We start from the raw sequence: 27,477 nt of genomic DNA, 5'->3' as shown, positions 1-27,477 counted from the left end.
TGAATAATACAAAGCCACTGATCAAGTCAATGAGCTAATCAGACAGAAATTAGCTTCGAAGGAGAAAGTTGATGAGCTTCCTTGTAGAGCCATTGTTTTCCATTCATTCTAAGAAACCATATCTAAACGAATGCTTGACTTTGAACAAATGTTGCTATGAAGCTCCTGCCACGATCATTGATCTCTGTTCTTGCTAACACTACGATTTGTCAAATCCATCAAAGAGGTGTTACAGACTAAATGTTGCTGAAAAAAAGTGTTAGCTGGATCTAAAGGCGGGTCTAGGATTTCAAGAACATGGTACACTATTATGAACAGGTGGATTCAGGATTTCAATTTGATGGGTTCAACCTTTAGGTTCTTACCATTGACCCCATTATACATTTAAAATTATAGGTTCAACTTTTTACTTGAAATTTTAGTGACATTTTACATATATATATATATCTATACTCCGTGTCAAAAATGTTTTGATTAGTTGAACTCATTGATTATACATGGTCTAGGAGGAGATTTTGAAAGTAACCTAACAAAAAAAGGAAGACAAAGAAAAAAAGTATTTAATTATAAAATGCAAGATGGGCGTGGGAATTAATCCCTTGACCTCACTTGTAGAGGTGCACCCAGTAACCATTGCACCATAGGACTCTTTGAGCTCGGGCGCACACACATATATTAGTTTTGAAGAGATATAACATTGCTATATATGGTAAAGGGAGGAGAGCAATGGGTGCACGTGAACCCACACTCCTCTTCGATACGCCCATGGCTGGATGAGCTGTGAACCAGAATCTGTTGGCTTGATTTTCTGTTAGCAAGGCATTTTTCTTTTTAAAGGGAGTAAGTTATTGTTAGAGTTTATGAGCTAATTTCAGTTGATATCTTCTGAACATTGAGGTGAAGCTGATCGTCATTTTGATTCTAGTTTACTTCGATGAATGTCAGCTAATAATGTTTCTACCAAAATCATGCTGTTGCAGGAGAATTCCTCCGACATTGGTAAATTTATCAAAATTAGATGTGCTGATCAAGGATGGATCTGGGACTGCTACTGCACAAGTCAAATTGCTAAATTCGGTAATTTATCTTCGTCGGCAATTTTGATATGTAAGGTCGATGCTAGTATTCAGAAAATAATCTTCCCTCTGCTACAAAGTTGAAAGTAAACAATACTAAAAATTTCTACAAATGAAGGGGTCGTTTGGTTCACAAACTAGTTATGAGGAGAACAATATGGGGATTCTTATGCGATAAATAATAATGTAGTGACTTCTACACTGTGAATAATAATCTATGGACTGTTATACGGTGAATAATTATATAAGGATTCTTACATTTAAGATTTTTTTTATCTTTAGATACTTTTATCCAAGTATTACTAATGCACTATTCCGTTTCTACATTCTTGCCTCCATAAAATTATATATGGATTACCGCATAACTTTTGCCGGTACTTTTTGCCTCGCATTAACTTAAGCTTGGCCCCTGATTCTTGCAAGCTGGCAATTAGTTCTACGCTGGTCAATATCATTTGAGTCTTAATCAAGGACCCAGAGTGTTGCTTCTTTCAATTTATCGGTTGAGATCATTGTGAAATGTTGTTGAATTATTAGTATATCTGATCCTAGATATCTGAAGAAGTGAAAATACTTGTGGTAAAAATGCAGATTGAGAATAAGTTTATCATCTCCACCAAGTATAGTGTTGAGGGGCCTCTTCGTATGAAAGAAGAGTATGTTGAAGGGACATTTGAATCTCCAAAGGTCAATGAGGAAGCTGTACCTGAACAACTAAGAGGTGCTTTTGGCCAGGCTTTTAACACAGTGCAACAACTTCCTGTCCCCATTAGAGATGCTATGTCCAGTGGGGTGAAAGTTCCTCTTGGTGAGATTTCAGTATTACTGTAGGATTTGGTCTTTGTTATCAACTAAAACATACTTCTTACTCATTTAATGCGGAGATACTGTATCTTGTTAAGAGAGCTAAAACCATGATATGTGCAAATATTGGCAAATAGGCTAATCCAGTTTGCTGTGTATACCTTAGATGGAGAAAAGTATGTTCAGGCCTATGAATATCTTTCTCTAACTTGCCTTATGAATTACTCCCTCCGTCACAATTTATGTGTCGTACTTACCTTTTTAGTCTGTCCCAAAAAGAATGTCATACTTATTTAAAAACAATTTAATACTGTAAACTTCCCATTTTATCTTAATGAGATGATTTATAGCCGCACAAATATCTAGGCTTGTTTTAGACCACAAGTTTTAAAAGTCTTTTTTTCTTTTTTAAACTCTGTGCCTACTCAAACACCATCACATAAATTGGCCGGAGGGAGTATTCTTTTTAATTTTAATTTGCTATCTTTTGCCTCGTGAATTATGATATCGGATTAGTAAATGTCTGCCAATTCTGTTTCCCTTTTATTCTGGAAATTCGCAGTCTTTTTTTCTTTGCTTAGGATTTTGCAGACACTGGTTTGTTTGGTTACTTGCCAAATGATATCGTTCATTCACAAAATACTCTGATCAGTAAAAGTGATATTCTAATCTATCCACTTATTTTCTGAAATTCCTTCCTGTTTCCTTCATCTACCTAATTATATGATTTTTTAGTTTTCTACTCATTCCAAATAAAAGGGTAGTTTGGAATAAAGGATCTCCTTTTGGTTAGGGGAATATCATTAGGGTCATTTTTCGTAAACGGGACAGTAAAGATGAGATGGAGGTAGAATTAAGTTTTTTGACTTATCAACAAGCAGTTGTCTCATTGAGATGCTACTCTTCGACGCCTATCGATCGAGTCGATCAGTTCTTCAAATGCTCAAATCTTATAGCATCTTTAAAAACCATGCGGAGTTATTCATCTGCCTGCACTTTCCTTCAAGGGGGACTTAGTTTGACTTTATCCAGCTTAGCCACTGTCGAGAACTCATTCAACTTCAGCACATTGATATTTCTTTTTGAATTTCCAATCTCGTCTCTTTTGTTTACTCTGTTTATGCTTCTTAAAGGCTTCATGTCATTAATGATAAGTGCATGCTCTAATATCTTGAAATACAAGGAATAAGCTAAAGAGGATTAGAAAAATAGGAGATTGAAGAAAGTATCTTTTCTAGATTTATATGTTATTGCTTAGCTTTAGGCATTTATTTCTGTTGCTTATCACTCTGGACTGTTACAATGTCAGGAGGGACCTTTCAGAGACTTATTATGATTTCTTACCTTGACGATGAGATCCTGGTGAGTCATCTCTATATTTTTTACTTCTAAAATACACTATTACATAATTTTTTCATCCACGGTTAGTATATAGCATCACAATCTTCTAGTGCTTGAATACAGAATTGTTTGTATTAACCTCTTAGCTTTTTCACTAGATTGATAACTGACAATACTTTTATGATGTAAAACTATTAAATTATAAGGAAAATGGTTAATGATTCTAGAATTTGCACAACTGATAAGTTAGCTCGGATTGTTATGCCTTCTAATGTATTCATATAAACTGTGAATCTAGTATTGCTGCTGTTATATGGCAGAATTAACTCAATGAATTGAACCTCGTGGTATTTATGAAACACTCATGATATCTGCTGGTTGGACGCAGATCGTAAGGAATGCTGCAGGAGAACCTGAGGTCCTAACAAGGTTGGAGGCACCACCTGAAACGGAACGAATAACTGAATATGAGAGTTAACTGACGCTAGGCACATTTTGTATGAAAAAACAACTCTCACTTTCTCCCATTACTCATATTTCTAGGTAACGTTGAGAATACGTTGTATATCAATTTCACAACAATCCTACCTACCTCATTCTTTCTTTTCACAAGTGTTGTACACAGTAATGCCACATCGATGAGCAACGAACATGAGCTCACTCCATGGTAGAAAAGAACTGGTAAAAGTTGCCATGGCTTTGTGAATGAGTCTTATTGACGTGGAAGAAGTGGTTGATGTTAGTAAGAAATAGAAAGGTTGTTATCAGAGTTGGTATTAGACATGTCCATCTTACGTTTGTATGATTGTTTCTTTATGACATCTTTGGTTCACACATGTTTAGCTATTATCTTCTCGTTGTGATGGTGGACCAGGATTCAGTAAGTTATCAACTTGTGAAGTATTTTAGCAGATTTTCACACAAACAAGAAATCTTTGGTATTTGCCGACGTAGTGTTAAATGTGGATCGACTTAAATGATAACGTGTTTTGACTTGAAGGAGTCACATGACTTATAGCCTGTTTGGCTAAGCTGCAAAAATCAGCTTACTTTGACAAGTGCTTTTTATTAAAGATCTTTTCTCAAAAGTACTTTAGGTGAGAATTAGTTTTTGTTTGGCTAATTAATTTGAAAAACACTTCTGAGTAGCAATTGGTGTTTCGTCAAGCTTTTAAAAACTGCTTATAATAGCCTGTTTGGCCAAGCTTCTAAAATCTGCTTATTTTGAGAACTGCTTTTTTCAAAAGTACTTTTCAAAAAAGTACTTTTGGTGAGAATTGATTTGTGTTTGGCTAATTAATTTGAAAAATACTTTTGAGCATTAATTAGTGTTTGGCCAAGCTGTTGAAAACTGCTTCTAAGTTTATTTTTCTCAAAAGTGCTTCTCAGAAAAGTGCTTTTGGAAAGAAGCTTATTTTTCTGCTTCTCAAAAACTGCTTCTGCTTCTCAAAAGCACTTTTTTCCTTCTAAAAGCTTGGCCAAACACCTCAATTTTTAGCCAAAAGTGCTTTTGGCAAAAAAAAAAAAAAAAAAGGAACTTTTGGCCCAAAAAAAAGCTTGGCCAAACAGGCTATAAGTGTATTTTTCTCGAAGTGCTTTTCAAAAAAGTGTTTTTGGAGATAATGCTATTTTTTTCTGCTTCTCCTCAAAAATACTTTTTTTTTCCTTTCAAAAGTTTCGTCAAACACTTCAACTTTGAAAAAAAAAATACTTTTTTTTTTGAAAAAAAAATGCTTTTAGGATTGGAGAAGTTTGGCCAGACAGGCTATTAGGCTTCATAGCAAAAGCTGTTTTTATTTTATTTTATTTTATTTTCGTAAATCTTAGTGTTATTCTATTTAATTAGAAGGGCAGTTTGCAAACCTGGCTTCTTATCACTGTGAGAGAAACTGACGAACTCCCTGTTTCAAGTATTTTTGACTAAGTTTTCTGTTTCTTAAAGAAAAATATCTATACATCACTTTGGGTGTAACAAGTTTTTTTTTTAAATTTCATTATATAACATTTTAAAGTGAAATTTTAATATTTCAAGGTAATTTTATATCATTTCTAAAAGAGTCAAATTCTATTTCTTCGAATTCATGCTTTCAGTTTCCCTATATATGTTAGAAAAGAGAAAAAGAAAACTTAAATAATTGTCAGAGATAAGAATTGATCAGGTAAACTTATTTATCCTCACTGTTTACTTTTTAACTTATACAAGTTGATATATAATTTACCAATAATATACAAATTACTATTAATGAGTCTCCCTTTGTATTAGGAATTGAGTAGGGAATTCTCTCTTCGATATCTCTCTCTCTCTCTCTCTTTCTCTCTTTCAGTATTCTTATATTAATATTTTTATGTGGATTAACTGAAGAAATGATACTAATGTTAAGTGAAAAAAAGAGAGAATATTAGTACCTAACAAAGTTCTTGCTTCAGATCCTATGAAAACGAGGAAATAAATAAGAAAGAATTAACTTCGATGAAGAGAATCATTTTAGTTATCGTTCTTTTAGCTTTTTTGAATCAATAAACAAAATAAAATTAATTAGAAGCGAGCAAACTGAATTGGAAACTATGTTAATCTATTAAAAATTTCATTGACAGCTATTAAATTGCTTCGAAGTTTGAATTCAAAAATCAAATTTTATGAAATTATTTTTTTGTTTGGATTGGGTGTTGTTGCAAATGATTGGGAATATCCGTTGGAGTTTTTATCTCAATTTTGAGACAATTTGGTGAAGATTCGAGGTGGTTTTGGTTGAAATTTCATATTGAAATTCGAAAAAGAAGACATAAACAAATTGTATATATTTTATATGTCGACTGTAGAAACTGTATACAAAATATCTACAATTTACATACTTGTATATAAGTTGTATATAAATTATTTGTAAATTGTAGTTTTTGATCGGATTCTGTACAAAAATGTGCATTTAAGATGTAGATAAATTGTAGATTTTGATCGGATTTGTATATATTTTGTAAAAGACGTTTGTCACTTCCTGTAAATATGAAACTTAGATAAAACCAGGTAAATAAGTTTAAAACTTTGTATATATACGAAAAAGTCCCTAAATTATTTATAGGCGGAAATGGGTCAATTGGACCCTTTTTAATTGAATGGAAGAAAATAATCTTGTAAACATCTCTTATGTGTTATTTTTAAATTTATTATGTGAAAAAATAAATGTGGAGAGGAAACATAACTTTCTTACAGACAATACTTATACTTAGGAGTCTATCTAATTTGAATCAACATGTCTAGACATGAATATTTTTCTTCTGGGTCAAACCTGCTACTATAAGTATTAGAAATATAAAAACGAATTACATATAATTACTAGAAATATAAAAAAGAACAACATAACTTTATAAGTTTACATCCAATGTTCAAGGTCTACATTTTCATCCAAAATTTTAAGCAAAAGTAATATTTCTGACCGAAAAATACATCACAAATTCGAGTGACAAGAATAATATTCGTAATGGATGTATATAACTTTCATAAAACCGTCACAAATCCATCAACATTGATGAATTCCTTTGTAAAATCTGTCAATTTTGTGAGGGGTCATAAATATTTCATTAAACATCGGTGTTTTTCTTGTTTATATACTAAAACCAAACTCGGAAAAAAAAAAAGAAGATAAATTAAACCAAACGAGTAGGGTAGCATAATATAAAGTCATTTGAGAACTTTTTTACAATGGATGTAGAACAGATATATCATCCTATCATGAAATAAGAAATACTCTATACTGAAACTTGCAAGAAAAGTATAATAGTCATCAAATTAAACCCTCATAATTTTACCAAAATCGTGTTTCGCCGTAATTAATTATATTTTAAGCAAACACGAAAGGCCCACTAAGAGGATTAAACGAAAAACCTAGTAAAGCATCTTGAGATAACAATAAAAATAAAGATACACGTACAACTAATATCCTGAAATTTAAAAAAATAAATAAATAAATAAAAAAAGAACAAAAAGAAGTGTTGCATACTTTGTGTTCGATAGCAAGGAATGCATCCAACTGGAGCTTAGATATATACCAAATTCTCATTAATGAAATATAGTCTAGAATGGTAGTATAAAGTACAACATTATTGCGTATATATCTATAACAGAGCTCTGCACAATTGTACACAGGCGATTCAGGATTTTAATATGATGGTTTCAATCATTAAATGCATTGTACTTGTGAAATTTTATAATATTTATGAAGAGTTTAATAATTTTTTTATATATAACCTATATTTCGTGTAAAAATAGTGGATTCAGTTGACCTCATAAGATAAGGCTGTATCAAGCCTAAAGTCAACATCATAACCAGAGAAGAAGGGGTAATCATGTAAGAGAATTAATTAAGTAAAACCTTAAAGTACCTAGAATAACAAGAATATTGAAAATAATAATCAAATAGTGATCAACATTAGACTAATTAACTCCATTTATACTTGTCATCTCTCAAGTTATGAACTAATTAGCAATATTAATTAAGCAAGTTGGGATTCACCATAGGCATCCATGTGAGTAGCATCTGAAGGAAGGAAAGGAAACTGATTAAACTCTTCCATCAAACCATCCAAGAAACCTCCACCAGAATTTGCATTTCTCCATCTCTCTTCTTCACCTGAGGGATTAAGAAATCCAGTCCTTAACTCTATTTTCTTGTTAAGAAAGGTGGTCACACAGTTCAACATGGTCGACGGCTCCTCTAATACCTTATTATTTCTGCCAGGAATAATTTGCTTCATGTTGTAAATATTGACTTCTTTCTTCTTCTTATCTGATAGTGATGGCTTACCAGTGAGCCGTTGAACGACTTCCCGAAAATTCGCCACGTCTGTCTTGATGATCTCTGGTGCAAATACGTGAATTATTCGGATTTGGGGCTTCACTTTGGATATTATTTGTGAATTCTTGTTCATCGTCCCTAGTGCTGAACATGATGATGGACGACTTGTGCTTCTTATTATGCCAGCTTTTTCTTCCATGTTATTATACATCATTTTCTTTGGTTCCTTCTTCTTGTTAATTTATTGGACTTTTTAGAAAAAGAAAGAAAGAACAATGGTGTGGTTGGTGAATTTGTTTGGAATTGAAGGAACTACTCATAGGGTTTTTATATATGTATAGATAAGGGAGCACAAGGGGTTTCTATTTTGTTTTTTAATTTTGAAATCAAGGACTAGAGAGAAAATTTTAAAAGGAAATGAAGCTGTCTGGTGTAGGCAAAGATTGGGTGAATCCTATACTGACATATATTAAAGAGAGAGTCAATAGAATGTAGAATAATTGGTCCCCATTAATCATATGAATATCAAAGAGAATGATCCTTAAACTTACAAAAAGACCTTCTTGTCATTTAGTGTACTAGTAACATAAGCTATACTATTAGGGGTTGTTTGGTTCGAGGAATAAAGGATAATTAATCTCGAGATTAAATTTGAGATAAGTTTATTTCATATTTGGATGGGATAAAATCGCGGTATAACTAATTCTGGGATAGTAGTGTTATTTTTATCTCTATGGAATAACGGGATAACAATCTCGGGATAACTAATCTCGAGATAACTTGCTTCCTAACCAAACGACTCCTAAGAATTGGAGTTCTAGTTCTTCAAAAGATCGGTATAAAACACTGTTAGTTTATACTTCAAGTTTGGGCCTCAATATAGTAACAAAATGCAAATAAGAAGTCATGTGCTGGCCAGAGTTCTATTTTAATTTCTTTCATTTGTTTTGTCTAAGAATGGAAAATGAAACTTTGAACTCATCAATTAAAAAACTTAATATAGCACATAGCTCGGATAATCTTAACCGATGTAATACAATAGCGAATGACAAACAGTAAACAAGAAGACAAATAGAAATGCAAGAGGAGAATTACAGTAATTGGTACTTTCTCCGTTCCACTTTATGTGAACCTGTTTGACTGGGCACGGAGTTTAAGAAAAAATAAGACTTTTGGAATTTGTGGTCCTAAACAAGTCAAAATGGGGTTCAAAGTATTTGTGTGATTATAAAAGCTTCTCATTAAGGGTAGAATAGTAAGTTTAAGCTAAATTATTTCCAAATTTAGAAAGGGGTCATTCTTTTTGGTACGGACCAAAAAGAAAATAGGTTCACATAAACTGGAACAGAGGGAGTAACAAATAACAATGTTTAGTAAGGAATATAGCTGACTACATCACTAAATTTAGGGTGACAAACGGACGAATAGACTGATTTTGGGTGGATCAAAATGGATTGAATCAATAAATGAATTATTGTCCAACGTCTTCAAATATTACTTGGACCGAAATGAGATAATCAAAATTAAATGGGCTAAATAATGGAACATAACCTACCCAAACTTGAACAGTTGGGCAGATCATACTTTTATGAGCTAATTTTGTCACCTCTAATAAATTATATAGATTCTTGTGGTTTTTGAAACAAAAGAAAGCAAAGGTCATGGCCTGCATTGTTAATGGTTCTCCTGTAAGGGACATATCCGCATCTCAGATTCAGGTACATAATCTCCTGATTGCAAGACATGTTTCCAATTTCCGAAATTTAATGACGGCCACTTAGACATTAAAATTTGCCGTTTAATAATTTTCTAAAGAAATGATGTTAATTTAAAAAACTTCCAATCCAAAAGCTTCAACAAACGGAAAAGGTAGGTGTTAGCTCCAAATGCACACGCAAGTATATGTGATTAACAAGTAATATAATAATGAGTGATTAACAAGTAATATAATTCCACAAAGACTTGTCTTCAACTGCCTATTAATTTCAACTCAATTTGTTACTAAGTCAAGTCGAGCAATGGTTGAATTTAGTTAATATTAACTAAAGAAGCAACTTTAACAATTAACTAATTTAGTACAGTAGAAAATTGGAATACTAAGAAGAATGAAGAATAGTGATAATCCTTGCTCCGGAGTGCTCTTCGCGTGTATTCAGCTCTCAAAGTGGCGTCTCCTTCCAAATTAGGTTTTGAACTCCTTTTATACGAGTTAGGGTTATGTAGGGCTGTTAAAATCAAGTCCCGGGCAAAGTAAGAAAAATACCATCTCAGCGTCTAGGGAAGCTCGTTGCACTGGCCTTGCGCTAAGTTGATAGCAATAAGAAAATCTAGGCCTGCCTTCTGTGCCCCAGGTAGCGCATCGTGCTGGCCTGGGTGCTAACCTGTGCAATTTTTCTCTTTTCTTCTCTTTTTTGCTCTAACTCTTGATCTTTCATTCCACATCGCTTCTGGTTAACTCCTACACATAACAACACCACAGTTAAGCTTAAATCATCATAATACTCATGCAAATGTATAAAATTCGAGTAAAATATGAGTCGACATGCATATAAATACATATACTTTAAGCCAAATATCAACTCCCTACACTTAGACTCTTGCTCGTCCTCGAGTAATTAACTCCTTACTATACCCCAACAGCTTCACGCATCAATTATGGAGGAGCAAATCACCTTTAATCATGCACTCCACTCATGACTATGGTTATGTAACGACCCGACTGGTCGTTTTGAGCAACTGTGCCCGCTTCAGTAGTTTGAGGTCTCGAGCAGCTTCAGATTATGTATATTGACTTGTGTGCATGGTTGGATTCGGTTTCCGGATGAATTAGAATTGAATTGGAGGAAGGAACCTAGTTATGGAAGATTAAACAATGAAAATTTGACCGGAATTGGACGTTTGAGTAAACGGCCCCGAAATGGGTCGTGGGTGATCCCAATAGCTTCGTATGGTGATTTTGGACTTAGGAGTGCGTTCGGATTCGGATTTGGAGGTCCGTAGGATAATTTGAGGTGTTTCGGCGAAAGTTGGAAAAGTTGGAGTTTTGACCCATAGTTGACTTTTGTGATATAGGGGTCGGAATGCGATTCCGAGAGTTGGAGCAGCTCCGTTATGTCAATTTGGACTTGGCTGCAAAATTTGGCGTTATTCCGAGTTGAATTGATAGGTTTCGGCATGAGGTTTGAAGATTTGGAAATTTCTAAGCTTGATTTTTGGTTTGATTCGTTGTTTTGTTGTTGTTCTATGTGATTTGAAACCTCGAGCGAGTCCGTGTTAGGTTATATGACTTGTTTGTGTGATTAGACGGGGTTCCGGGAGCCTCAGGTGTGTTTCGGGTGAGTTTTGAGCGAGTCCAGGCATTCCGGAACTTAGAAAATGGACCGGGGCAGAATTTTTAGCGCTGGGCGCGCTGGTCTAGTGCTGGGCGCGTAAAAGTGACAGCGGCCGCGGTCATGAAGATCCGCAGGTCGTCGGTCCAACTTCGGAAGCTCATATCTTTTGATCTACAAGGAATTTGGGGATGCTTCAAACACGAAAGTTGTAGATCTTTGAATCTAGTTTTCAGAAACATATTATAATAGACATTTGTAGCAAAAGTTATGTCCAAAATTCTAAGGCCTGTCACTGCAGTCAAAATCCACCGCGGGGGCAATCATTTTTGTGCGGCCAACATTGGTGGAATCCGGGAGGTGAGCTATAAATACGAGGTTTAGGGTTTTATTTCATATTTTGGCCTAGACAGCTCGGATTTTGGCAATTTTTCGAAGGTTTTTCAAGAAATTCATCGGGGTAAGTGATTCTAACTCAGATTTGGCTAGAATACATGATTTAATTCATCATTTGTTTCGTGATTTGGGATGGAATTTGGGAAGAATTATGAAATCTTTCAAAAATGTAAAAGGATGATTTGAAGGACCAAATGGTATCGGAATTGGATAATTTTTGTATGGGTCAACTCGTACCGGAATGGGTATTCGATTTTTGTAAAATTTTGTCGGGTTCCGAGGTGCGGGCCCGGGGAGTTGACTTTTGTTGACTTTTCGCAAATTGTATAAGAATCATAGCTTTGTTAATTGGAATTATTTTCTCTTGCATTGTTAGATGTATTCAAGTCGTTTTTGGCTAGATTGAGCCAAGCATTGATGAACTGTAAAAAGAAAAAGCTAAATTGAGTATTGAATTGGCCGGATTGAGGTAAGTATCTTGCCTAACCTTGTGTGGGGGGCTTCCCCTTAGGAATTGAGTCTTCTATGCTAATTTTAGTCCATGCATGCGAGGTGACGAGTGTGTGCTCGGACTTATTTGTGGGAAATTTGCCAATAGGGTTCTTAGGTCCTTATGTGGAAGGTATCCTGATATGGTTGGGCTTCCTAGTTGCTTAAATTGCCCCTACATGCTCCATATGACGTTGTTAGCTTTCCTCTAATTGTTACGTGTTACATTGACCCTAAATTGCCTTAATTGGAGTGATTGCCTTCCTTATTATTTTGGTACTTCTTGGTTGTAAGTTCCTCTATGACTTCGTGCAAATAGGTTACATGTCCAATTATTGTAATTGCCGGTGTAGTTATCACGTGCTTATTACATCTTGTTGTGTAGTGGAGGTTTCATGGTGAAGTTAATTGTTGGCACAAGTTTGGTTATAGCTGGTTCCCTTGCCGGGACATATTTAATTCTTATTGTTGTTTCCCTTGCCGTGACGTGTTTGTTCTTGTTGTTGACTCCCTTGCCGGGCTATTGTCGTTTTCTTATTATTTCCTTGTCGGGATATTGTTATTTCCGTATTATTCCCTTGCCGGGATTATTTTGTAATTGGTGTTGATTTGTATATATGGATCGGGTTGCACGCCGTAATAATATTAAATGGATCGGGTTGCACGCCGCAATAATATTATATGGGTCGGGTTGCACGCCGCAACATCATTATATGTTTTGGATCGGGTTGCACGCCGCAACAGTAATATTAAATGGATCGGGTTGCACGCCGCAATAATATTATATGGGTAGGGTTTCACGCCGCAACAATATTATATGGATGGGGTTGCACGCCGCAACAGTAATATATGAATGGGATCGGGTTGCACGCCGCAACAAGAAAGAATAAAAGTGAATATTGATTCTTATAGTGAGAACGAGAGTAAAAGCACGAAGGGTGATGCCGTGCACTTTCTGCTGCTGTGTTTATTTATGGATATCAATTCAAATGTTTTAAACTGTTTAATACCTTTATTGCTGTGATCCTTTGTGTTAGAACCCACAATGTTTTCAATACCTCACCGTATTTATATATATTTATTTATATGTCCCAACACTTCCAACTTCAATAATTGTTACATCCTTATTTCAATTAGTTTCTCAAATTACATCCCCTTAAACCGTCTAAGGTTGTATTTTTCATACAAAATGAATTTCTACTAAGTTTTAAGTTATCAACTCCCCTGTTAAAGGTAATAATTCTTCCTATGTTGTATTTTAAAGTTAAAGGGGTACTTTCTTACCCGAGTGATTTCAAAAGAAACAATTTCACCTTTTCTCGTTGGTTTTCCCAATTAGTTTAGAAATTGTAATTTTACTTATATTATGTAAATAGGACTTCTTGAACATCTTAAGTGCATTTGTAAGGATATTTTGATTTGTATATCATGTGGACTTTGTTGTTAAGAGTGAGATGGAAAATATGTGGGCACGAGGTGCCATATGTGCTGAAAGTTCGAAAGTTGAGATTATGTTTTGAGAAATCGAGGATTGAAATGGTCAGATGGAGTATCNGAGGGTCGGTACGCCTACCACAAGATATAATGAAACTTGGAGCGGGTGTACGCCTACCACAAGAGTATAATAAATGGAAGCGGGTGGTATGCCTACCACAAGATATGATGAAATGGGAGCGGGTGGTACGCCTACCACAAGATATGATGAAATGGGAGCGGGTGGTACGCCTGCCACGAGATTAATAAGACGAAAGTGAAATTATGTGTTTGATCCTCTTATCCTTGTTAGTGATTGGATTTTTGGTGCCGTGAACCTTCGGTTTGCTATGTTTAGTTGTTGTTGTCAATTCAAATGTTTAAACTGTTTATTTCTTTCATTGCTGTGATCCTTTGTGTTGGAACCCACAATGTTTTCAGTACCTCACCGTGTTTATATATATTTATTTATACGTTCCAATACTTCAAACTTCAATAATTGTTACATCCTTAATTCAATCAGTTTCTCAATTATATCTCCTTAAACCGTCTGAGGTTGTATTTTACTCAAAAAGAAATTTCTACTAAGTTTTAAGTTTTCAACTCCCCTGTTAAAGGTAATAATTCTTCCGATGTTGTATTGTAAATTTAAAGAGGTATTTTCTTACGAGAATGATTTCTAAAAATAACTTCATCTTTTCTCGCCGATTTTTCCAGACTTATTTAGAAATTCAAATTTAATTTATATTATGCAAATGGGACTTCTTGAACATCTTAAGTGTATTTGTAAGGACATTTGGTATTGTATATCAGTGGGGTATTTTGTTGTTAAGAGTGAGATGGAAAATATGTGGGCACAAGGTGCCGTACGTGCTGAAAGTTCGAAAGTTGAGATTATGATATGAGAAATCGAGGATTTAAATGGTAGAGATGGTGTATTAAACTTAATGGGAGTGATTGTGTTGACATTGTCTCCTTTAATTGAATACATTCTTACTTGTCTCTGTCTCTATTACGCCAGTGTTGAATTGTTTGGGTTATCTGATTTACTTGGTTTTCGTTTGTTACTATCCGTGTTCTCCCTTTATTGTTTATACTGTTTGTACCTGGATTTCTCTCCGCAGTTGGTATTACTTCGTTATCTTTATCTTGATGTTTATTATCATATCCTGTTAATCTTAATTGACCAGTAGGTGTCCTGACTGTTCCTCGTCACTACCCCACCGAGGTTAGTCTTGATACTTACTGGGCACCGCCGTGGTGTGCTCATACTACACTTCTGTATATTTTTTTGTGTACAGATCCAGGTATTGATCGATAGTAGCTGTGCGGATCGTCGCAGTGGAGACTCACGGTAACCTGCTGCTGCGTTCGCAGGTCACAGAGTCACCTTCAATTGTAATTATTTCCATTTGCTCTTTGTTTCGGGCAGAGATGTATTATTTTGTGTAATTACTCTTAGATGGGCTTGTGATTTGTACCACCGATTTTGGGAAAATTTTGGATTATTCAGAGTTGGTTAATTTAAAGTTAGAAAGCATCTGTTATTTCAGTTTATGTTAGGCTTACCTAGTTTAGAGACTAGGTGCCATCACGAAACCTAACGGAGGGAAAATTGGGTCGTGACAGGTTAATAGCGGTAATTAAGAATGGCATACAAAATTCACATCCTTTCCATCATGAACATGCCAAAGAATAAAAAAAACCAATTCAAAGAATTCAAACAACATACCCATAACTACCTTACCTCAAAAGCCATCTAGTTACCACTAAGCATCATCAACTCGCGCACTCACGCAATAAGAGAAGTTAGTAACATTACCTATCTGTCATGAGACCATGTGCACTCACCATAGAACAAGATAGTGAATATAAAGACAGTCACACATTCAAGTATGACTTGAACATAAATTAAGGACATCACACAATTGAACAAAAATAACTCACTCTCGCAAAGGAATTCATGTGTACCCCGTGATCGTACCATAGGCTTGTCCGTACTGTATAACTTTACTAATCTAAGCTTGTCAGGTCTATGATCAATTAGGTCTTTTCGGGTTGTATTGTAGGTTAAGGGACAGGTAGGATATATTTGGATATTAGTGACTAACCCTCCTAAGTACATTAATACACTATACTCAACTTTCAAGCACATATCTTTCATTACCAACTCAACACCTTGCCGCAAAATCATACACAATTTAGCCTTTTTCGGTTAAGCACATCTAAGTCTCCACTAGCACGCATTAAGAAGATTAGTAAGTGTATTTTTCCTTTCTGGCATCTCGATATTTTTCTCATTTATTTTATTTTACTTTTTCTTTCTTTCTTTTTTTCTCTACACACACCTTGATCAGTTTGTAGTGGAAAACCTCATTGACATAATCATTTATAGTCACTCACAGGAGGTTTAGAACCCTGAGTATAGTGTTCCGGGTGTAGCAGAAAAAGAGGGGCGGTCGGAGCGAGACTTCTTTGGGAAAAAGAACTTGAATAAGTTTATTTTTTTAAATGAGTCGTCATTTTCTATCAGGAACGCTATGTCATTTTCATAAAGTTCTTGGCTAGTGGTCTTTCATAAAATTATTGCACCTTTTGGCCTTTTCATGGTTCCACTCAAAAGCTACTTCCCAAGATCTCACCTTATTTTTTCTAGCGATTGTTCAGAGGTAAAGGTTCAACAAAGTTTCAGTTAAGAACAAAATGGGGATACGACTTGTAATGTGGGTGCCAAAGAAAATGTCTACAGGCTCAAATGGGCTAAGAACAAAAAATTTTATTTGTAATCGGCAAGTAAATCCATGATCAAACAAAGAAATGCCTATGTCATCTTCTAGACTAGCACAACTTAGTGATTTCGCTTTGATTAATATACGAGGCAAGTTCTAGACTACACATTATAACACAGAATATCAACTAAGCCTCACATCACACATTACACATAACTCAATCAAGACAACTATGTTCAACCCTCAAGTCTAAATATATAGTTGAGAAAATTAAGCGACAAGGCACTAGATGACATACGAGCCAAGAAACTGAGAAGAGGCGTCACAAAACAAGTTATTCATTTTTAACTAAGGCATCAAATTTCAAACCAAACACAGCAGGAAAATAAATCGCCTACCGTAACCTAAATATGCCAGCATCAAACACGTCAAAAGGTATCTAGAGCAACTCAGTTTTTCCTTCCTATCCAACTCCTACAAAGATAACAATACATGGTTTAACTTACTTTCCTTGGAAAAGAATCGGTGAGCCCAAAGGAAGACCAAGGGAGATTATTACCTAACTACCACTAGTGAAAATAACAGAAAATCTTTTTGGCATTTTTAATCAGAATTTAATCCTTCAAGAAAGTTGTCCAAGATATCCATAGATGGAAAAAGTCACAAACTTTTCTGATTTTTTTCTTTCAGTATTTCCTTTTTTTTTGTTTTTCATATTTTTCTGCTAACTCTAAACACTATACTAATACTAAAATATGAATTATGACTACTAAACAAAATACAAATTATTCGCAAGTATTGTATACAGAAAGGTATTCTCCCCACCCCACACTGATAATATGCATAGTCCCTGATGCATAACAAAATACAAAACAAAGGTAGGTTAAAAATAAAACTCCCTGCTAATCCGACCCCTCCGGGTCATACTCAGACTGTTCATCATCAGAATCCGCACTGGCCGAAGCTTCAGCCTCATCCTCATCCGCACTAAGAGGGACCAATGCCGTCGGCCCGACAACTTCATTATTAGCATCACCCTCTACATCCGAACCAGTAACCGCATTTTCATCCTCCGACGGGTGAATGAGATTGCCAGGCGCAATCCCTAATATTTTCTTTGTGGCTCCAGAAATCGGGTACTCAGTGGTCAGTTGTATCCTCTCATCATTATTCACTCCACGTCAGCGCATCATCATGTTCAGCGACCCATAGATATACCTATTGAAATTCTCCTCACGCTCATTCCTAGCTGCAGTGCTTAGCTTGGTAGTGGTGTCCAATAGTGCCGTGATATCCATCAAGCCCTTGGGAGCTTCCTCCACCTCATTGCACCCTGGGTACTCAGGCACCTCAAGAAATAACATATATTGGGCCGATCCGGGATCGGTACCAACCATACAGAGCGAATCTAAAGGGAAATGGTTCCAAGCATCACCCCACAAGGAACGAAAAGAGAAGCGATCGAGGGCCCAATAGCCGAGGTCTGATGAGAAAAAAACATTTCGACAGGCCGCTTGGGGTAGGGAAGCACCAAGATTATCAAAGTATAACTTCAATGTTAATGCTTCCATCATCGTACCAGCTATCGGGCACATCAAGGAAATCAAGTGACTTCGACCATTGTAGTCCGACCCTAACCAAAGATATCCTAACTTGATGTTATAGTATCATGGCACTAATGGCCATAGGACCGAGGATCGCCGACAATAAAGAGAGGAAGTTTCCCGGTTGTTCAACAACGGGCACCTCCGAGAATTTCTGAGTGATCGGGCCAAAAACCACTTCAGGAACAGGGACGCCAAAAAACAGGCCGAACAAGAAAAGTTTCAACACGTCATCAACATGATCATTTAAGGGGTTGATTTCCCCCAAGGAACAATAATAAATCGCACTAAAGTATCTTTCACAAGGGAAAAACGCACCCGAGATTATGTCCCGGAGGGAACCATTTCGTTCAACGATGAGGACGCCGAGGGCATCGTACAACCTCACAATGATACATTGGTAATATCCGTACTTATCAATAAATCTCGAGTTAAATGTGTGTCGATTAATCCAGGTAGCTTGATCGCGGCCTACTGCGCACTACTAATTAAGTAGCGAGAGAGGGTCGGAGCAGCTTTTACCCGATTTAGGGTCGGGATCGATATCCACAGAGAGCTAGAATTTGGAATCGAGTATCTATCTAGTGTAGAGTTGCGTATGTGTTCCAAATTACACTTCTAAACATTTTTGGGGTTTTTGTTTTACTTCTACTATTTATCAAACTACAAATGGTAAATGCAACTTTATATTGTAAATTCGCACCGCCCTATTGAGGCACGTCTTGTCATTGAAAAGCATATTCTTACAAAGCTCTATTGCTCTAGTTTCATCCCACATTGTTGTACGAATGTCATCAAGATCACTTGTGAGGGCATCAACATCCGACATACTTGGCAAGTGATTCAGGTAGGGAATCTCCCTTGAATGAAAGGGCACACGCTACTCGTACATCGTTAGTCTAACAGTAGGTGGAGTCTGCATATACGGAGCATGCTCAATTGTGGCATCATGCTCCATCGTCAAATCGGGTTGCCCATTCTCACTCTCATCTGTAAAGTGTGGTTTCTCATCGTCGCTCTCATTAGGGAAGGGTGTATCATATCCGGACTCATAGGCATTTATTGTCTTAATCACTATTATCTTCCTCACTTTGTACATCTGCCATATCCTGATAAAAAATCGTCATCACCCAACTGAGTTAGGAAAAGACCGTCATGTTGCTCGTTTTCACAGCACAGCCAATAAAATAATGAGTATTTCAGAGTCATCCCAACATAATATATTAACTTTATCTCTTAACGTACCATTCATATTTTATAAATAGCTCATGATGCACATTATCGAGTTATTGATGACTCGTGGATGAACCAGCATGATCCACCCCTCCAAAATTTGGTATATTCCAATTGTTGGTTGTCTCATAACTTGTAAAATTAATATCTGGCTGGTAACCCCTGTGAGAGATATAAGAGTTAATCTTTGGTTGAAATTATTTCATATTTTTCTTTAGGCTTTATCTAATCAGCCTAAATAGGTGCTCACCCGACCACTTAAATTAAAAAATCGAATGATGTGTAATTTATATATAATCCATATATAATATGTGTATAATCGTGTGTTGTGGGTATATCATCTATTTATATTAGCTATAAAAAGTAAACAATAAATATGGCCGGATATTATGTAAATATTCCATAAGATTTCGGTTTTTGGGAATATTGCCAAAAAAATACCATTTTATCTTCCACCCGAACCGAGTGCGGTACATCTCCCCAAGCATAATCTCACCAACATTGACCGGCCTCTCAGTCATCAAGAAGTAGATCAAGCACACCCGAGCCTGAGTGTAACCCCGTATTGTGTTCCACCGGCATGAGCATTGCTTGCAAAAAATTCTGTCACACCTTGGTAGTCTTGTTGAAGTCCATCCTTAGAAGCTCATTGTGTGTGCGCTCCTTTGCCCTCGTCCACTTAGCATTAGAATCCATGATACAAAGTGTGTGACGAATGGTAGTGTAGGTTGGGCTTTTCATGAACTTCGTCAAAATCCTCAGGTTTGGATTGTCCACCCCTGAAGTTTGGACAAAGCATCCCTCTTAAGCGGTACTTCCTTTCCCCTTACCTAAGACATGAACCTTTTGTCATTCCAATTTGCGTACAATTCCTTGACCATGCTCAAGTTCGCATGCCCAGGACACTCTAGCAATTTTTCCATCTTCAAGCTGTTTAGCCGCTCCAGCACCTGTGAGAAGTTCCGTTCCAAAGCAGCTACATTAATCCCCATATCCGAGACATACCTCCCATATGGCACGAACGAGTGGTACCATTTGATAGCATCATCTCGAACCAATTTCAGCTTAGGATGTAGCCCTGAAGGTGTGTTCCCGGATCTCTCGGCTACTTGCTTGCCTTTTGCCTGCTTACTAGAAGTGGCCTCGCCTTGCTTTTACGTTTCTTGGGAGGGGGAGCAGTAGTGGACGACTTCCCTGCACCCTTTGTTTTTCCAGGGCCGTCACGAGCCATTGTAACCTGTAAAAGAATTACTTCGCATGTGAGAAATGATCAAGAAATTCGCCCAAGGTCAAAGTGAAAGTCTAAGATGACCCCACACTTAGAACCGAAGGCCATATGCAAAATACTCACATTGGTTTCATAACATACCAAACAAGTGTTGTATAACAGTTGCAATGGGTACTCAAGATTTTCCCATGCTAAACAAGCATACGTCACGTATTACACAACCTACCAATTCAATCATTCAAATAGAGCCTAACGGGACTTGTAGAAATTTAATCGTGAGAAGTTTGACTCCCAACTACTAAAAACCAATATGATACACCAAACTATCCTAAAATACTTCATACAATTCAACATACAAGGTACAAAAACATTACGGGTATGGGCATTGTCAAACCACCCCCAAACACCCCACACTTAGCCTGAAAGATCATACATAAACGCTCGGATACTCAGACTTCACCAGTGCACAAATTTTTCTCTCAAGCAATTTATCAAATATGTGGTGGGCATCAAATGTGTCCACTATAGTCCAATAATGGGTAGCCAAATTACCCACCCAAATGTGAACGAGGTAGTAGGGCTTATAGTTTACTGCCTCGTATAAAAAAATCACAACAATCAAAACATCCAACTCCCACACATGAAACATTACCCACCAATGTTCTTCAAGTTCAAATATACGAGAAATTGGGGTGGGGAAACTCATTATTTGGGAGGGGGGATGGGGAAAGGGGGGGCGGCGAAAAAAAAAGCAAAATACAGGAAAAAAAAAACGGGTATACGAGTAGGGGTCAACGGGTTAATAAATAAAAGAATGAAAATAAAAAAATAAAAAAATTCAAAAAACCTACCTAGGCATTAGGCCAGCGCATCGCGTTGCCTGTGCGCTGGGGATGAAAATCGAATATGGACCCAGCGCCAGTGTAGCGCGAGGCGTTGGCCTGGCGCTGGGTCACCTGCTTCTATTTTTTTTATATAGCTCCCTGTTCCGCCCCAGCACTTTATACATCTATACCCACGACTTCTACAACTACAAGAAAAATCAAAACACTATTCTACACTCTAACTAAAAAGAGAAAAATAAATCTATGAAAGCAATAAAAATTAGGTTGCCTCCCAAGAAGCGTCTGATTTGACATGCCGGCACAACGCAAGGCCTCGCCTACTCATCGACGAGTATCACTTTATTCCTTTGACGATAAATCACATATCACCAATCATGCTTGACTTATTGTCCGTTCACCAAAAAGGTTCTTTCTCCATTTAAAGCGCGCATATTAATTGCACCATATGGGATGACCTTCACCACCTCAAACAGATCCGACCACCTCGATTTTCACTTTTCAAGAAACAACTTGAGCCTAGAGTTGAATAATAATATTTTTTGTCCTAGTTCGAAGTAACGAGGTTCGATATGCCTGTCGTGCCATCTTTTGGTTTTGCCTTGTAATGCTTGGCGTTTTCATAAGCGTTTATCCTGAATTCATCTAACTCATTAAATTGCAAGAGCTTACTCGCCCGCAGCTTCCAAGTCCATATTTAACTTTTTGACTGTCCAGTATACCTTATGCTCAAGTTCGACCGGCAAGTGACATACCTTCCCATACACAAGCTTGTACGGAGATGTTCTAATTGGAATTTTGTATGCAGTTCTATATGCCCATAAGGCATCATCCAACTTTGCTGCCCAATCCTTCAAATTCACCTCACTGTTTTCTCTAATATTTTCTTGTTGTCCACTTGTTTAGGAGTGATACGCGGTGGCGACTCTATGGAGGACTCCATATTTGGATAGAAGGTTATTTAATAACCGATTGCAAAAGTGTATTCCTTTATCACTAATCAAAGCACGTGGAGTCCAAAACCTCGAAAATATATTGTTTTTCACAAAAGTGGCCACCACCTTGCCATCATTGGTCGGCAAAGCAACAACCTCCACCTATTTGGATACGTAATCCACCGCTAGCAAGATATACTTGTTTCCTCTTGGAAACGGAAATGGTCACATGAAATCTATGCCCTACATAATAAAAAATCTCCACCTCTAGGATATTAGTCAAAGGCATCTCATGCCTCCTTGTGATTGTTCCTATTCTTTGGTACTAGTCACACTTCTTTACAAACGCATAGGCATCTTTTAAATAAAGTTGGCCAATAGAACCCCGACTGCAACACCTTTGCAGCTCTCCTGTCGCCTCCAAGATAACCCCCGTAAGGCGTGACATGACAATCATATAACACTTGTTCCACATCCCTTTCAGGAATGCACCTCCTCATTGACTGATCAACACATTGTCTCTACAAGAATGGCTCATCCTAGTAGTAAATGCTAACATCACGAAGGTACCTCTTCTTGGCCTCAGACTGGATTTCTAGAGGGAAAAATCCACTTACTAGGTAGTTTACATAATCCGCGTACCATGGGGCAAGATAATTTATGATTGCAAAAAGTTGCTCATCGGGGAATGTCTCCTTAATTTTTTCCCCTTCCTCCACGTACTCATGGTTCTCCAGCCAAGATAGGTGGTATGTCACTTGGTTTTCTGTCCCCTTTCGATCTCGTATTTCTATGTCAAATTCCTACAACAATAAAACCCAGCACATCAATCTAGCTTTGGATTCTATTTTTGAGATACCTGATTGTTGCATGATCGGTGTGGACTATGACTTTTCTTCCTACCAAGTAGGCTGGAAATTTCTCAAATGCCCACATAACTGCCAGCAACTCCTTCTCATTGGTGGTGCAATTTACATGTGCATCATCAAGAGTCTTACTCGCATAGTACATGAAGTGAAACATCTTGTCTTTTCTCTATCCCAACACTGCTCCAATGGCATGGTCACTGCTCCAATGGCATCACACATGATTTCAAACGGCAAAGACCAATTTGATGCCACAATATTGGTGTAGCCACCAACCTTTTCTTGAGTTCATCAAACGCCTTCAGGCAGGCCTTATCAAATTTGAAAATCATATCCTTTTCGTGCAACATGCACAAGAGAGTAGCAATTTTAGAAAAATCTTTACTAAAACGTCTATAAAACCTGTGTGTCCCAACAAACTCCGGATATCCTTCACAGAAATATGTGGTGGTAATTTTCAACTGCCTTCACCTTCGCCTTATCAACTTCAATGCCGTTCCTTTAAACTCTATATCCCAGAACAAGGCCCTCTTGCACCGTGAAATGACACTTTTCCCAATTCAGCACCAAATTTATTTCTTCACATCATGCTAGCACCTTGGACAAATTTTTCAAACAATCATTATAAGAAGACCCAAAGACTGAAAAGTCATCCATGAATACTTCTACAAATTTTTCCACTATATCGGTGAAAATGACATCATGCACCTCTAGAAAATGGTCGGTGTATTGCAAAGACCAAATGACATTCGCTTGAAAGCAAAAGTACCATAAAGGCATGTGAAAATTGTTTCTCTTGATCTTCTGGGGCTATAACAATTTCATAATCATTTTTGTAGTTAAATCCCATATTTATCAAAGGTCAAATACATAGACAGGCCCTTAAACTTGTCCAGAAATTCTATATAGACACCTAAACAAAGCCTACGACCTATTGAGCACTCCATCTCTATTCAAACTATGCCTATTAGACACAAGAAGCTAACTTGGCGCAAAACGTAGCTCTCACCTATTTTGAGCGCGTGAACAAGGTAAAAAGCTAAATAGGTCTTTTTCTTCATCAACGAACCTAAACGCCATTACTTCCCTGTGCAACCTCAGTCTACCAAAGAACTCCGTTTCTTTCCTCAAATATCAGACGAGATCGAGTATGGAATACCAAATCAAGATCTACTTGGTTCTCTTACATAATCACAGTTAATTGCTAAGTCTCATAAAACTAAATTAAATATTAAGTGTAAAATAGTATAAGATTAAAAAAGAGAACATCTTTGATCTTCAGCCAAAACAATGGACCTGGGCTTATAATTGGGACGGATGCACTCACAACTCACAAATGCACATACTTCTCGATCCTTTCAACTTCACTTGTTGCGACCTTCGAGCTGTGTAAAGCTTGACATTGACCAGCCATCTTTTGAATCACGCCGAAATCCTGGAAATTCACAAATAGAAAAATCATCACAAATTTTTACCAATACTCAGAACTTTAAGAATACACCGAGGAGTGTTGAGGTGACTGATGAGTTTATGCCATCACATCCTATTTTATCACAGACTTCCGTCACCGCCAGCAAGTTGTGGCACTTGCCAGCATTAGTCCTCACAGTCAAAGGTTTTTTTAATTTTATTTGGGATATTTGTCACTAAGAGCACGTGTCTTTAATTTATTGGCTGCTTTGCCACGTCACTAGCGTGTGAGGTTCACACATTTTTTTCTTGCATATTACTGTTTCTTGTGTCTAATAGGCACAATTTGAATAGAGATGGAGGGTTCACTAGGTCATGGGTTTAGTTTAAGTGTCTATATGGAATCTCTTGACAAGTTTAAGGAGCTATTTATGTTTTTGGCCTTTTGTCAAAACTTAAGCTTCTCAACTAAACCCATAATTTCTACAATTTTACATGTTAAGGTCCATCCATAATCTATGTATTTAACTTACATTGGATAGAAATTACTTACCTTCAATATCTAGGTGAAAACTCCTCTCAATGAAGCTCCAAAATTGCCTAAGAAGTGAAATAAATGAACCAAAATAGCCTAAGTCCTGTCTTAAATGAACCTCACTGCCCAGTGATTTCTGCTTTTACAGAGAATTGGCCACTTCTGCGACTCCGCATTTGCGGAAAATGCATCGCAGATGCGGCTCTCCCTCAGCTGGCCTACTTCCGCATTTGCGAAAAATGGCTCGCTTTTGCGAGCCCGCGCCTGCGGCTTAGGTGCTGCACCTGTGACCTTCCCCGCTTCTGCGGACCACTGACCGCTTCTGTGGTCGTGCATTTGCGCCCCCTCATCCGCAACTGCAGACTCAGCCTATGCAGCCCAAATGCGCATATGCAGCCAATGAGCCGCTTCTGCGGTGCCACACCTGCGGTCAATCCTTCGTAGGTGCAAACGCACCAGAAGCCCTGCTGCTAGCAACTTCTTCCAAGACCAAACGAGTTAGCGCATCGTCCGAATGGCATTCGAGGCCTCGTCCAAACATACCAACAAGTTCGAAATCATAAAACGGACCTACTCGACCTCTTGAAACACGAAAAACAATACCAAATTAAAAATCACACTCCAAACTAAATCGAATCAACTTATGAACTTCAAGTTCTTCCAACTTGCTCCGAACGCGCCGAATCATACAACTACTCGGAATGGCTCCAAATTTTGTGTGCAATCTTAAATCGCCATATGGAACTATTCCCCTGTTCGGAATCCCAAACGGGCCTCCATAACACCAAAACCTACTCCAAACCAAATTTAAAGAACTTTAAAACCTTTAATGCGCTAACTTTCAACTTTATGCGCCAAAATGCTCCGGTCATCCAAAACCCGATCCGAACATATGCCCAAGTCCAAAATCATCATACAAACCTATTGAGACCGTCAAATGCCGATTCTGAGGTCGTTTACTAGAAACGTTAACCCAAGTCAAACTTAGCCCTTTAAAGCCAATATTTAGGAACTAAGTGTTCCGTTTTCAATCCGAACCTTTCCAAATCCAAAACTAACCATCCCCGCAAGTCATAAAATAGTAAAATCACATACGGAGAGTCTTATTTAGGAAAACGGGGATCTAAAAAGGAAAACGACTGGTCGGGTCGTTACAAGACCGAATTAATTAACTTTATATTTTTAGGGTACAAGCAATCGATTTCACTCACTTTCTCTAATATAAATGATAAGAATTGCTAATGCAACAAGTAAGGAAATTAAATATAAAGAAAAAGAAAGAGAATTCGTATTGATGAACATAACTCCTTTCCAGATCATGTTTTGATTGATTAGAGGAAAATGCAGTCATACAGAGGCAGCTGTAAAATAATTTATGAGATGTAATATAATATGGAAAATGGAGTTCTAAATAGAAAAATTATCTGTAATTGTTCCCATAGTATCTTGCCTACCTGTTACCCCTATTAATTGTGTTTTTCGTACGTTAAACTGGGAATCTGTAAATGCTTAGTGAGTTATACCAAATCCGGCTCTATTCAGGATTGACTGATTCCTCTCTTTTTCGTAGCCATGAATCTTTTCAGGAATTCTTCTAGTGTTGACTCATGAATGATTATGGTATGAACGATCCCGGTATCAAATAACTCCAAACTTACCACGAGACCCCATCCAATCATCCCAACAAGTCTATATACCTAACACGAACTCGCTATAAGTCTCAAAATACCAAAAATAATATCAAAACAAGAAATCAAGCATCAAACAAATATTTTTCAAGTTCTAAAGTTCAAATTTCTAACTTTCGATTAGAAGAGTCGAAATAACCTCGAATCACCCGAGACCCAAATCAAATATACATACAAGTCCAAAATCATCATATGAAGCTAATGGAACCTTCAAATGATCAATCTGAGGTAGTTTTCTCAAAAGTCATACATTGGTCAACTCTAACAACTTAAAGCTTCCAAATGAGAATTCTTCTTACAACACTCTGCCGAACCTCTCGTAAATCAACACCAATCGCACACACGTGTTATAAAATATCAAATGAACCTACTTGAAGTCTCGAATCGCAAAATAGAGCGCTAGAACTCAAAATGACTGATCAGGTCGTTACAACTCTATATGCGAATATGCTCCATCTTCCAAGCTATCTCCACAATCCTAAGAAAAGGTAGTATTTCTCTATCTCTTACACCATCCCAAATAGAATATTGAAATTGTGATCGTCAATAAACCTCCTCATCTTCTTTGTCTCGATGGGAATCAAGAAAGTTATATAGAAAGATAACTCAGTAGACCTCATCTCATACTGAGTAACTAACATGCCCTCCTGACACAAATACTCAAACTGGTTGCGCAACTTTTCCTTCTTAGTGAGTGGAATGAACTTCT

At 37.0% G+C, this 27,477-nt stretch overlaps 2 protein-coding genes across 2 annotated transcripts; one reads left to right on the top strand and one right to left on the bottom strand.

Annotated features, from left to right (window-relative positions):
* Positions 1–936: 936 nt before the first annotated feature.
* Positions 937–4,070, top strand: LOC109218762 (probable plastid-lipid-associated protein 9, chloroplastic). Its single transcript, XM_019383146.1, has 4 exons — positions 937–1,077; positions 1,668–1,884; positions 3,190–3,242; positions 3,610–4,070. The coding sequence occupies exons 1-4, from the start codon at positions 952–954 to the stop codon at positions 3,697–3,699; spliced, it is 486 nt and encodes a 161-aa protein (XP_019238691.1). The 5' UTR covers positions 937–951; the 3' UTR covers positions 3,700–4,070.
* A 3,639-nt stretch (positions 4,071–7,709) lies between these two features.
* On the bottom strand, positions 7,710–8,210 carry LOC109218760 (VQ motif-containing protein 25-like). Its single transcript, XM_019383144.1, has one exon. It carries the CDS (start codon positions 8,208–8,210, stop codon positions 7,710–7,712), a length of 501 nt encoding a protein of 166 aa, XP_019238689.1.
* Between the last annotated feature and the right edge of the window lie 19,267 nt (positions 8,211–27,477).

The sequence above is a fragment of the Nicotiana attenuata genome, unplaced genomic scaffold (assembly GCF_001879085.1).
Source record: "Nicotiana attenuata strain UT unplaced genomic scaffold, NIATTr2, whole genome shotgun sequence".
NCBI lineage: Eukaryota > Viridiplantae > Streptophyta > Magnoliopsida > Solanales > Solanaceae > Nicotiana > Nicotiana attenuata.
This window is presented reverse-complemented; position numbering and strand designations above follow the sequence as displayed.